Raw genomic sequence first — 13,793 nt, 5'->3', positions numbered from 1 at the left:
GCAGCTTTTCCAAGTCTTATTCTCCCCTTTCGGACTCATGTCACACATGGGGTTGATAGTCTTCACCGATCGGCCAGCCCCCGGCAGTGAGCAAATTTCGGCACGTCGTCCCCCTGCTACAGGCAAGAGTGCTTGTTGCCGAGGACGCAGCTGGTAAATGACCGCCGGACAAACCGGTTGACATCGGAGTGGGGGTCTGCTCATGGCCAAGCCGAGGAAAGCGCATTCTCGGCGGGCACGCCTTTTATCGCCTGGCGACCATGGTGTGCAACAAGCCGCCAGTCGTCAGCCGTGTGGCCTTTTCGGTGGACAGGGAGTACAGGTATTTTCACCCACAAAATGCAAGCCACCTCCTTATTAAAACTTGTGCCATGTTCCCAGTATTTGACATGATATAAGACACGTACCTTACTCAGCTCACAATAGTCCCACAGTTGTCGGACTTGTTATGGCCATTAGCCGCAGTGAACGTGAACTTTTTGAAACCCAAAAAGGCTCACATGCCTCTCCCTCTTGCAGCAAAAAAAAAGCCTGCAGCACATTGGGCTGGCATGATGCGAAAAATAAACGAAATAATCCACAAAATCAGCTGAATCCGCAGTCATTCTGCATACTGTAGTATTGGCTGTATAGTGAAGATGATTATCCCACTGACGTCACATTCGCATTCTTCGTCAATCCAGGAAGTCACTCATTTTCATGGTGCGGGATTCAAAAAAATTAAATAAATATATCGATCGCTTCCACACACATCCAAGCGGTCCATTTCATTCAGGGGCATAAAATACTGCGTGAAATATGAAATAAACATGCTTTTTGCTGTCATAGGCACTTAAAGCTTGACCCATTAGTCTTGCCATTGAGTGGACTTCATATTTTGGTCTGTAGTTCCAGATATTTTCAGCAAACAGGTTGTGTTAGCTTCACTCCTGCCCTCTGGAGGTTGTTGCTGACGTAACTAAACAGGTGGTTCATACAATTTGTTATCTCTGGACATTACAAATGTGTGTGCTGACTACGGTGAAGTTTGTCAGTGGTTTTCATTACTTTTGAGCCTTACTCATATTAAAACTGCTTATTCTGTTCTCATTATCAACCCTATAATTTTCATGTTGTTAACCACTCCCATAGCTATCAAATATAAACACAGGTTTATACCGTGATAATTTATATCTTTTCTAAGATCTGTTCTGTGTTTTCTTAAATATATATAGAAATGTCTTACACAGACCCCAAAAAAGATTGAGGAGAAAAAAGCATGCTAAACAAGTGTAAAACACAATAGCCCGTGACCAAATAGATGCATTAAATTGCAAAGGGTTGAAATGAATGAATACATGAAAAATGAATTGTTTCAGGAATACAAGATTGTCAGCCTATTCTGTCGGACTGACAGTGATGACTCAGTCTGAACATTAGGGACGCCATGTCAAAAGAGTATGGGGATAAAAGGCGCGGATACAGGATGAAGAGAGTTTTGCTGATCAATACTGATTACAAGCAGATAGATGGATGCTCTGTGTGATGAGCAGCAAATGAAGTCAATGAATAAATAAATTCCTATTGGTGCTATTGGTTTCCTATTGGAAATTTTCATTCAGTAGCGACGAGGGAAATCTAAATAGATGAACAACAGATGGAAGATTTTTTTTTCCCGTCCAAAACCGGGGCAAATAACTTTTCATAACATTAGATATTGATTAAGTACACACTGTTCATAAAAGATTTTAAACTTTCTGGTGGGGTTTTGCAAATTTTGGAATACCCACTTACCCAAAACGAAAGTGTGATGAAGTCAGAGACAAAAAGAGGGAAATTTACCCTGTAGAAGTCGAGAAGCTGAGTTTTAACTACTTTGTAGGTTGTTTTTAAGCAATATTGTTAAATTAAGAACACATCCATGGGCACTAAACACTCAAATTATCTTACTTATAAGATAATTAATAAATGAGGAACTGGTCCACTTGATGTAAAGCCAGAGGAAGACGTAACACTGGTAACACTGGTTCTTTGCCGTGTTAGGCAAGTACCACCATCAGGGCTGCAATGATTATTCGATTAACTTGAGTAATTCAATTAGAAAAAAGCTTCAATTCAAATTTTGCTGCTTTGAGGATTCGTTTAAATAGTGGCGTTATAGTTCGTTTTGATAGTGTTTCCATTTTGTTTTATTGATTTGGGTGGATAGACTGACCATCAGTGGCAACAGTGCCATAAGCCATAACTCGCCTAACATGGCTGAATCCAGCTGCTCCCTGTTAAGACCAACAAAGCAAAGTTTTTGTTTGAGCTAATATGTTTCTTTATGCATTCATTATTTCTTGTAGAAGTATGTTTATCTTTTTTTGTGTAAATATGTGTTTGAACAATATGCTGAGAGCATTTGGAAAAAAAAAAAAGAAAGCATTTTATAACATTTAAGATAGTGGACCTTTGCAATGCAAGTTAGCCAATTTCCTTTTGTTGTACGCAGATTTTTTTATATCATTTGAGTCTAAGCTTTATTTTATTTTTAAATGCATTTATTGCTCATGTGAAATAAAATGTTGTGTAGTTTGAAGAAACACTCGGGAATTTTATTTTGTATTTGCATTCAATGCTCTTTTGAAAGTAAGCCAAAATATATTGCTCTTGTGGAATTAAAGTGCAATTCTGCATAGTTCGAAGAAACACTCAGGCATTTTATTTTGTATTTGTATTCAATGCTCCCTAGACTTCATAATATATTGACGTGACACATTCCCCAGACACTGCGTCACGCCTTCCCACACTCAGCTTCATTTATTAGCACTCGGTCACATGCAGCGACCTAACACCGGATTTAGGTTGAAAAAGTACGAAAGCTGTACTGCATACAAACAGGAAGGATTGTCTCAGGAGTGATATGTTCGAGGATTCAAGGTAATTATTACATTTTTCATACCATAACATGCATTTTGAAACGTGAAAAAAATCAACGGGAGAAATTGGCCACTACAGCATTGGCATTATACTTTGCAATATTTGCGTAGAATAACTGTTAACTGCCAGTTTTTTTTTTTTTTTTGCTTTTAACCAAGGATCGAGACTGTTTTACATCCATATCTATAAAAATTCAGGGATTTAATCATTTATTCAGAAGATTTTTCAACGCAAAAAGCTCTTTGTTGTACTAAGGGGGCCTCCACATTGACTTAAAGACTAGCAGCACATTCGACATATTTACGTCAAATAAATGCTAACTGTCCGTTTTTTTTTTTTTTTTTTTTTTGCTTTTAACCAAGAATCGAGACTGTTTTACATTTATATCTATAAAGAATTTGGGGATTTAAGCATTTATTCACAAGAATTTTCAACAGAAAAAGCTATTTGTTTACATATGGCGGCCGCTAATTTGACTGACTAGCATCATAGTTCACAATATTTACGTAAAATAAATGCTAACTGTACGTTTTTTACATTTTCCGTACCATAACATGCATTTTGAAACGTGAAAAAAATCAGCAGGAGAAATTGGCCACAACAGCATTGGCATTATACTTCGCAATATTTACGTAGAATAACTGCTAACTGCCAGGTTGTTTTTGCTTTTAACCAACAGTCAAGGCTGTTTCACGTTCATATCTATACAGAATTCAAGGATTGAAGCATTTATTCACAAGAATTTTCAACGGAAAAAGCTCTTTGTCTGTGATTCCACTCGGTCAGCTTTGACGAAGAAATGCCCTCTATGTATCGGCCCCGTACCCCGTGTCCCTTCAATACATTATGAAGTTTTTGAATGCTCTTTTTAAATCAAGCCAAAATAAATAGTATTGCAAGCATGAACACTTGTTTGTTTTATATATCCTAAAATGTATTCTGTATCGCAAGAAATATTTAGTATCTGATTACACGATTATTCAAACTAACAAATCAATAGAATAATCGATTATCTAAATAATCGATAACTGCAGCCCTAACCACCATTAATATTTTCAGGGATTTAAGTAGGAATTAATAGAGAAGTGCACATCAATTTTGGCAACGATCAGACACGTTACATTCAAAATGTGTACTTTCAGCCAAGAGCTGTCAGTGAGTAAATTTCACCAGAGAAGTCTCAGCTTTCTTAAATTCATGCATGAGCAAGCAACTTTCAACTCTTCAGATCGGTCAGTAATTTGTATAAAATAATAATAATAATAATGTACATGTAGAGTGACTAGTGGTATAAATTTGTGGAAAACTACATGAAATTGAACAAATTATTGGCTACCACCCAAACAGGCTAAATGTGATGTGATAATTAAATTGGCAGTCAAATTTTAACAATGGAAAACAAATGCGTATTTGTGTGAGTTTCTTTGGTCTTAAGTGTGTTGCTTTTATTGTACAGTATATGTGCTACCTTCACGTAGTCTCCGGCATGGCCCCAATCCCTCTTAGAATCCAGGTTGCCCAGACTGAAGCTCTCCAGTTGGCCCAAGTGAATCTTTGCCACAGAGCGGCTGATCTTCCGAGTCACAAAGTTGGATCCTAAAAATGTATGATTAAAAGCATTACGAGCACATACTTCAAACTTACAGGATTACACCACATCCAAACATGAACATTTTTCATCTCTGCTGAGTGTACACAACAGTGAAGAGGCAAAAATTGCTTTGAGATTGTTGGTTGGGATCCCATGCCCAATTACACATATTAAACCAACACTTAGTACAACAATCCAACCCTGCACGGCTGCTCTTCTAGTACTCATCCAAAATTAAATCAAATCAACCAGTCTGAGTAAAGTTTGTTGCCACTTTATATTAAAGCCAGAGCTGTGGATCTCCACTTTATCATTTTCCTGTGTAATTTAAGATCTTGGTGCAAAATCTGGTCATTATGCCAAATCAGAAAGTGGGTCTATTAGGTGAAAAAACACAAGGAGATTCAAAAGAACAGCCAACAAACTCAGCCGCTGCAGTGCAAATTTTATAAGTAATTTTGTGGTGTCACAACAACACAAATGCACAACTTCTGAAATGGCCAGTGTTCATATTCAGGGACAATACACATGGCTCTGATCTGCGCAGACAACAATTTGGTCTTATGATTTATATGTTGTTAGCTGTGTTACAGAAGTCCTGGGTCTTTTGGCAGAACATTCAGGCCTGGTGTCGTGTTCTCTGTTCAAGCTGCAGGGGGAAAAGATGCTGTGGATAGTCAGCTCATGAAATTTGTAGCTGTCCAAGTATAATACGGGCCTACAAGGTTGGAAATTAAAGTATTTTAGTGTTGGGTGTACGAATGCATTATCTTAGTTGAAATGCCTTATTAAAGCTGGCTTTTCTATCGTATGCTCAACAGACAAGAGAAAAGTCAGAGATATAAGAAAACTATATCTTAGTATTTTTGTTTTAGAAACACTTCTGTTGAAGATCAATCTCCCGCAATCCCCAACCTCATAGAACTGTCCGACTGTTTTAAACTCACCATATAGTTGATGAATGTTGCCTTTTCTTCTGCTGATAATAGCACAACTCTGACTCGATACCGGGTTAATGTCACCCAGACATGGACCAGAGCCTCTATTTGGACCCAGGGAAACTCCATGAACGCAATTGTGTGAATGTATTGAATTTGTAATAATTATCTCATACAATATTGACCAAATAAGGCAAGACATTCGCAGATGTTGCTAGTTGTACAGTAAGTGTAGCCACCATGTCAACAAGGTTTTGTTGCACCTTGAAAAGGAAGATTAAAGCCGGAGTTACATAGCATTCGTCACAGAGAAGATGCGTCTGTTATCCATCAGGCACGCGCATGCATCGTCCACAGGATGCGAATGGAACCGCTGTATAATGTTTTTTTTTTAAACTAAGGTATTTTTCCTGTCATTTATATGAACTGTCATTATTATCCTATTCTATAACCTATTACATGACCATATTAGGCCCAAAACACACACAAATCATTGTACTCTGGCTAGAAAAATCTACAAAAATGAAACATCACCCCTCCCCCCCAAAAAAGCATGAGAGCCCCCTAGTGGCAAAAGCATATTGCATTCATTCATCATTCATCTTCCATTCCACTTATCCTCACAAGGTTCGCGAGCAATGTTCCCTCTAATTGTTCATGTGTATGAGCAGACACAAAGCTCCCTGAGCACACTGAGGACCACTGTGAGCAACATCAGATGTGTATGCTGTGGCCACACACAAGTATCATGCCTGCTGAAAACTTTGGATCATTGCAAGTTACATGGATTATTAAAAGAATGGAATCACAGCAGCAATTTTCATTAGTTTATATCAGAGGGACGGCGCATGTTAGAAGATTTGTAGATAAAGGCAGAGAGGCCAGACTGAGATGGTTTGGGCAAGTCCAGAGGAGAGATGGTGAATATATTGGCAAAAGGATGCAGAATTTCCATATGCCTGACAGGTGGTCTAGAGCAGTGGTCTCCAACTCTGTCCTCAAAGGGCCGATGTGTTTGCAGAATTTCATTCCAACCAGACAAATGACAACACTTTTTCACCAATCTGGTGTTTTACAAGTACAATCAGTTGATTGTAGTCAGGTGCTGCTTGTTTTAGCAGAAACCTCATTGGTTCAACTTTCTGTGCTGAATCGGCAGGAACAAAAACCACGACCGACAGCGGGCCTTTGAGGACCGGGTTGGAGACCACTGGTCTAGAGGACGACCAAAGAGGACGTTTATGGATTAAGTTAAAGAGGACATGAAGGTACTTTGTGTGAGAGCAGAGGATGCAGAGAACAGATTCGAAAGAATCAAGAAAACTGGTTTGCTGTGGCGACCCCTGAAGGAAAAAATCGAAAGGAAAAGAAGAAGATTCTTAATACCATCGATTTGGCCTACCTAAAATGAAAAAGACAAATATCCCGTTGTTCATGAGATGTGTATTATGTTATATGGGAGAGTCCAGCTGTAACCATAGGAAGAGTCCTGCTTTGGCCTGGGTAAGGTCCAGTTGTGGCAAGTGGTGAATGGTCAGGCTAATTGAAAACAGACTGGCCTCATAGTTCAGTCTAAGCTGACCTAGGAGCTATAATGCTGGGGGAAGTACAGCCACTGAGTCCAATCCCGTTTTTCACTCTATTTACCATTTGTCTTTACTTTATTTTTCTTTTCTAATTCTAATATCTAGTTGACTTTTCTCTTTATCACCAGTCACCCGGTGTCCCCTTTCCCCCCTCCCCTCTGGGGGAGCTGCTATTTTTTTCAGCCGCAGCCACCTGACTATCATGACCCCTAGCTGGATGGACGTCCTCGTTATCCCCCCCGTCTCATCTGGCTAGATGGACCCCCTCATGTTCCCTCACCCCATTGCATCTCTACAAACTGGAACTCCTTCTTCCAATACCCATCACCAGTCCTGGTGCATCTATAGCCTGTCCGTCCTGGGAGTGGATCTCGCCTGACTGTGGTTCTCCACAAGGTTTCTCTTTTCCCAATGGGTTTTTGGAGTTTTTCCTTACCGCCATGGAGGGTTTAGGGATGGTGGATGCCCAGGACATGAACTCATCTCATTCATTTACTGTATCTGACTGTGTATCAAACTGACTATGTAAAGCCCTCTGAGACAACCTTGTTGTAATATAGGGCTATACAAATATAATTGAATTGAATTGAGACAAACATCCATACCTCGAGACAATTTGGAGTGCTTTATCAGCCTACCATGCATGTTTTGGGGATGTAGAAGGAAACTGGAGTACCCAGAGAAAACCCACACAGGCAGGGAGAGAATATGCAAACGTAGGAAGGCCTGAGTCCAGGATTGAACCCTTGATCACAGTACTGTGAATCGGACATGCGAACCACTCAGCCAAGTTAAACGGATATTTTATTCTGTAGCTAGATAGAACTCCCGCTACTGGTCATGCTGCGCTATGATAGATTGTTGCATTTTGCTTATGGCATTTGGCAAAAATGGGATCTTTTTGGACCAGCAAAACAGTGACAAATTATAAAGATGTGAATTCGGTCCGCCAGAGACCGTCCTGCTAATCATATCCATTCTGTACCTTTTATAACTGAGGGGTGAGAGTCATTTAAGATATTACTTTCAGTTTCGAATTCAATACTAACCCCATGTGTGACATTTTGTAATTTGATCCTCAATCGTGTGAAAAAATTATATTAAAAAAAGAGCACATTCCCGTATGACGGTAAACAAATAGAATTGGAAACCCATTCCAAATTTAAATCCTCCCACACCATGATCATTCCATTTAGCCTAAATTTCTGTTCAATCGTGGCATTTGCAACCCAAAATGAGGTTTTGCGATAATCAAAAAGAGAATTGCCTCATTTTTCCTACTGTTTTATTTACATTTCATCTCCGAGAAATTACATCCTAAAGTTGAGTTGTCCATGTATCTTGGATTTCCCAAAAACAGGTTTGGAAAATGGCACTTTTATTTCTACAAAAAACGTTCACTTGTCTTTAGAAATGAAGGGAATTGGTACCGTTCTCGCACACACCATATAATTTTTTGCATTAGTCTAACACATTCATATAATTGTTTGCAGTAGTCTAACACATTCATCTAACTATAGTTTAGGCCAGGGTTCACTAAATCCGGACCTCGGTGCCAGTTTTCCTGTCGTGTTTTCCATGTCTCCTTCCTCCAACACACCTGAATCAAAATAATCAGGATCATTATCAGGCTTCTGGAGAGGTTGCTGATGACATAATCATTTTATTCAGGTGTGTTAGGGGAGAGAGACGTGGAAAACACGACAGGAAAAGTGGCACCGAGGTCCAGATTTAGTGAACCCTGGTTTCTGGTTTAGGCAGACTTCACTCCATGCCCTTGGACACAGTAAAGTGAATCACCTTATCAGGGCTCGTGAGGGGGAAATGGAAAAATGGTACCGTTTCCCGTAGGCACCGTCTAACTGTTTGCATTACTCTAACACACGTAATATAATTAATCAGGGAATAGTATCATTTCTCATATTTACGGTAGGACTGTACTATTTTTCACACACCTAATATAAAATAAATAGCACACCATAGTTTAATGAAAAGAAGCAGAATAGATACACAACGCCAGCTTATCATAGAAGCCCAACGTGTGCGTCACGAGCAAGATTGACACACCAACCCTTGCAATCAGTTCTGCAAGGACAAAGAGCAGGGCGCGCTGTCCTGAAACGCCCAGCCCAGATAACAAAGTTGATAGCAGGCGCATGGGACGTCAAGATCAGCGTCGGTCGCTGTGGCAACCACATCCCATCCACGGACGAACCTAACCGCCCAAAACCGGCCACAGAGGGATGGCCCCAAAACAACACTCAGCCACACCTTCGGCCCGGCCTACTCCACCACGGACTTAAAAAACACTGGACACTGAGATAACACAGATTTTGCTGCTCGGAAACATTTTCTATGTTGCCTTGTTTTGGATCCAGACTTGTTCCTCCGTCGTCTGTTTTTGCCTTGTTTTTGACCATTGTCGATAAATAAATTGTCAACCTGTTTTCGGTGAGCCTTCTTCAAACTTTTGGAACATGGAGTCAGTACAAAGGGTTAACACAAGAGGTGAACGCGCAGAATTTCCGCCTTCCCGGTTGGCGCACGGAAGCGATAAGCAGCGGACCACCATTTCCGTTCGGCTGTTGCCGTTTCCGTGCGGCTTGGCCGGGGGGGCGAATTCCAACAGTTGATGACCTCGACGTGATTTACATATATAGTATATAGCATATCCAGCATATTAGTGAAGACGGACAATGACAAAATTCAGCACAGGAAACTCATACAAACATACCATACTGTACATTCAGGATGTATATATCAGACATGAAAATAATTACCGGTACTTTAGTGTATTTAATTTCAATATTTAAATTCATTCAGGAACAGCGTGACTTCATCAACAACCAATGGATTTTAATGGACTCTTGTCCAAACCTTAATCATTGTCCATTTCATTAATTTTAGCAAGGCCAGCATCATTTTCAATGCATGGAAACTCATTCACGTCTTTGTTGTCACATGACAAAATGACACACAGCAATGTATAATTGTGTTGTTCAAAAACGACACTGTCATTGGACAGAGGGAATTTTTATTTTGCCTGCAAGCGGTATCAGCTGCTTTGCTATGGTGTGAGGTTATTTTTGTACTGAGCAGCTTGGTATGCCACCTTATAGGCTGCTTACAGTGCTCGCTGGTTTACTGATGTAACACAAAGCGGGACAATTGTTAGCAATATTCGGCACGTTTTCGCCGAAAAAATCAAGCGGCTTATCAATGTAATTCAGGTCTAATGTCTTTTTGTGACGTCTTAATTGACTTGATTACCCGCTGTCCGCTGCCAACATTTTTAGACAAAGTAAACAGATTGGTCTTTCCTAGTCTTCCACTGTATTCAAAGTGAAGCCAAACGCCACTTACACTTCGTCATATTTCCCAGTCTCAGCTCTTCATAATAGCTCCTCCTGTTTGCTGTGTGCTCTTGTTTGGTTCACAAATACTGCGCACACTCTGAAAATAAGAGAACCACTGCCATCTACTGAGTGGATGTGCAATTAAAATGTATTCTAGGACTGCAAAAAAGTATGTTCCCCAAGGTCACACGCACCCCCCAGGCATCACTCTGCGCTCCCGCTGGGGGGACCCGCCCCAATATTTGAGAAGGACTGCCCGAGCCAGCGGTCGCCATATTCGTACACCTAGTCAATACAACTTAACGGTCAAATTTTAGGTGAATTTAGTTTTACCTTATGAAAGTCAGGCTAAGGAAAATACAGGTAGTCCCCGGGTTACAAACGAGTTCTATTCCTACGCTGGCGACGTAACCAGTTTCCGCATAAATCGGAATCAACCCTTCAAGTACCCCTAAACACCACCTAAGTCTCAAAATGACTATCCAAAAACATGTATTATACATCATTGTCCTGTCCTCGCCAAGACTTTGGAGCCAAGTCCTAGCTAGACAGCGTGCTAAGCTGCAATCTTTCCCCTCGCTCTCTCACTCGGCCACCAACTTCTTTGTGGGATAATTTTTCGTGTGTGCGCATGTGTTCTTCTTCATGTCTGCAAATACATTCTTCTTTGTGTGTACATGCGCCTGTGTGTTCCTGCGCCAAAATAAAAGCATTCATCACAAAATAAAAGTCAACATTAAAATCATATACAAATTTAATTAACTCATTTGTTCCCAGAAACGTATAAAGACGTTCTATTTTTAAATGCTTAACTGTCCCACAAACGTATTCATACGTCTTTTGTGTTTTTTTGTACAAGAAGCATCTAGAGCTTCCGATCTATCGCCGAAACAAAAAACAAGCCTCAAAACCAATTTTAAAGCAATAAAACTGGCTACTGGAGGGCAGTAGCGCATTTGTTAAGACCCCACAACCCAATTCAAACAGTACAACTTTATTAGGGAAGTTAGCAGAGCCCCTCCACAGCTTGCTGCTCAGGTCCACCGCACGCTCGAGTGTCCTGCACGGAAACGCGCACGGCCAAACCAGTTCCCCCCCAGGAACATAAGTTCCCCAGGCGAACGAGACAGTGGTCACCACAAAAAAAAGACTAAAAAAAAATCCATCTTTACGAGACAGTCGGCAATGAGGGAAAAATTTAACCGCTGTCGCAGCCACCAAACGTCATCTCTCAGTTAGGTAAGTGTGAATATATTGTTACTTTGCTATCAAAAGCTCTATTTGGCTGGTTGTTCATGTTATTTTGTAAAAGGGAAACATTATTCAGATGTTTGGGATGTCACTGAAGCAAAAAATAGCCGTATTAAAGTCAAAGTTATGTTTGAAATTTTTGCGTTTATAAAAAGCTCATTTTCTCCGTTTTTTCATCAGAAATTGGAAAATTGCTCGAACTAAGCTATTTTCTAATGCTGATTTCTAAAGAATGGAAAAAGATATGAACTTACTTTTTTTTCTGCTGAAAGAAGAGAGTCTAATCTTTCTTTTGGTGGGTTCCATGTTTATATAGCATAGAACAGAATTTTTTGTGGGCCTTGCAAAATCAGTCAAAATCCAGTAAAATGGCCGGGAGCGAAGGGCCTTGCTCCGGTGAAAATGGCTGGGAGTGAATGAGTTAAAGGGCAGAACCGTCATATCAATGAAATAAAGTAAGAAATAAGACACTGTGAGGGACAATAAGGTACTGTTTACACGCCCCCCCCCCCCAAAAAACAAACAAACAAACACTCGAGACAAAATTGCGGATGAGACTCCAGCGTCGTGAAGTCGAAATCACGTATGTCGAGTACTTCGTAACCCGGGGACTACCTGTAATTGTTCTGAGGTTTATCTTGCTACAACCGGTGGATCGTTAAGACCGAGTTATGCTTCCGCGGCAGACATGGGCCGTCAAGGAAGATCCAATTGACGACCCTCCGCCGTAGCCTCCTTCACAATTTTCTGACTTCGCGTCGCATCAACGCGTGTGACGTGGTGGAAATGAACTGTGATTGGTCCGCTCAGAATGTTGTTTGTGGTTCAGCGCGAAATCACAGCCATTTTGCGACACGCAAAAATGCACCAAGCCGACGAGAGTATCAACGAAGAGCAAGTACGACAACTTCTACAATGTCTCGTCAAGACAAAGATTGAACAAAATGGCAACCAATTCGTGGGACGAGATTGCTTAAAATACGGGCCTGAAGGTCAGGCAGCGATTGAATAAAAAAATGGAGGAACCACCGAGACAAGTATGTGTGTGTTCGGAATCGAATGGCCACACGAAGCGGTGACCCAGTTGGCCAAAAACTGCCAGCTTTTTATCACTTTATGTCGTGTTTTTGGTTGGTGCATTTCATCATTTATTGTGTACATATATTTGCTGTGAGTCTGTGACTTATTTACGTGTCACACTTCAAGTATATGAAGAATAAAGCACAGGTTTAGTGTCAAAATAGTTGTTTTGATGTTTAATTTTCAACTAGACAGTTAACACACTTGATACATCATCAGAGATTTGAGAGTGCCTTGGTGCTTTTATGATAACGTGTTTACCCTCAAGGCCTTTCAACGCAGTTTGGGAAGTACCATAGCCGCGAAAAATCTATTATGGCTTCGCACTGACTGATTGTAGGACACGGCAAAAAAATCGGGCTGGAGGGCTCTCCACAATTCTTTGCCAACCACGGACAAAACGCTGGACACAGTGCTAGATGCGAATTTGAAGCTCGCCGCCATAGCTTGTTGGCTTCTACCCAAGGCTAGAATTCGTAATGTGACAGCATCAACAGACCCCCTCCGAAACGTTGCCTGCGCCTCAACATTTGCATGAGCAACATTTGTTGTTCAGTGTTGATGGGTTGAAGATCCACATTCAAGCGTTTTATCTCCGTTAGCATTTTAGATTAGCAGTGTAACCGGAAGAAAACTAGAAGTTGTCAAGAGTCCCCCAAAACCCTTCAAACACAACGCCACACCCCTTTAGTGGCTTGGCGGTGAATTGTAGAGCAACGCCGCAGAACTATCGAATGGTCATTGACGCCATAAGTGCTTCACCGTCACCGCAACGCAGTAGCATAACTCAGGCTTTATTCCTTGGAGCACCTATAGCCTCCTTGAAAACCTTGCCCCAGCGTTAAGTATTGGTCTACTATATAACCCTTTATCTAATTAGTGCAGCATGGGCCTGAGTTTCAAATGAATATACTGGCCTGACCAGTGGACAAAGCCTGCTCTGTTGCTTGCAGCTGTCTTAATACGTTTCCTTTACTTGCAGCAGCACTCTGCATAGCCTGGATGAGGCCTGGTAATAGGGAAATGGATGCTTACAGGCGGTTTTGGACCAAACATGGTAGAGATGGCCATTTCACCTTTTCTAAAACTA

At 40.9% G+C, this 13,793-nt stretch overlaps 1 protein-coding gene across 1 annotated transcript in view; it reads right to left on the bottom strand.

Annotated features, from left to right (window-relative positions):
• gmds (GDP-mannose 4,6-dehydratase) overlaps positions 1 to 13,793 on the bottom strand; it is a 266,812-nt gene that overhangs the window by 165,694 nt on the left and 87,325 nt on the right. The window contains exon 7 of the mRNA XM_057840440.1: positions 4,370 to 4,497. Within this exon, the coding sequence (XP_057696423.1) occupies positions 4,370 to 4,497 (128 nt within the window). The remainder of the gene's footprint in view (positions 1 to 4,369; positions 4,498 to 13,793) is intronic.

Source organism: Corythoichthys intestinalis, chromosome 7 (genome assembly GCF_030265065.1).
Source record: "Corythoichthys intestinalis isolate RoL2023-P3 chromosome 7, ASM3026506v1, whole genome shotgun sequence".
Classification (NCBI taxonomy): Eukaryota; Metazoa; Chordata; class Actinopteri; order Syngnathiformes; family Syngnathidae; genus Corythoichthys; species Corythoichthys intestinalis.
Note: the sequence above shows the minus strand (reverse complement) of the source record. Positions and strands in the feature narration are given on the sequence as shown.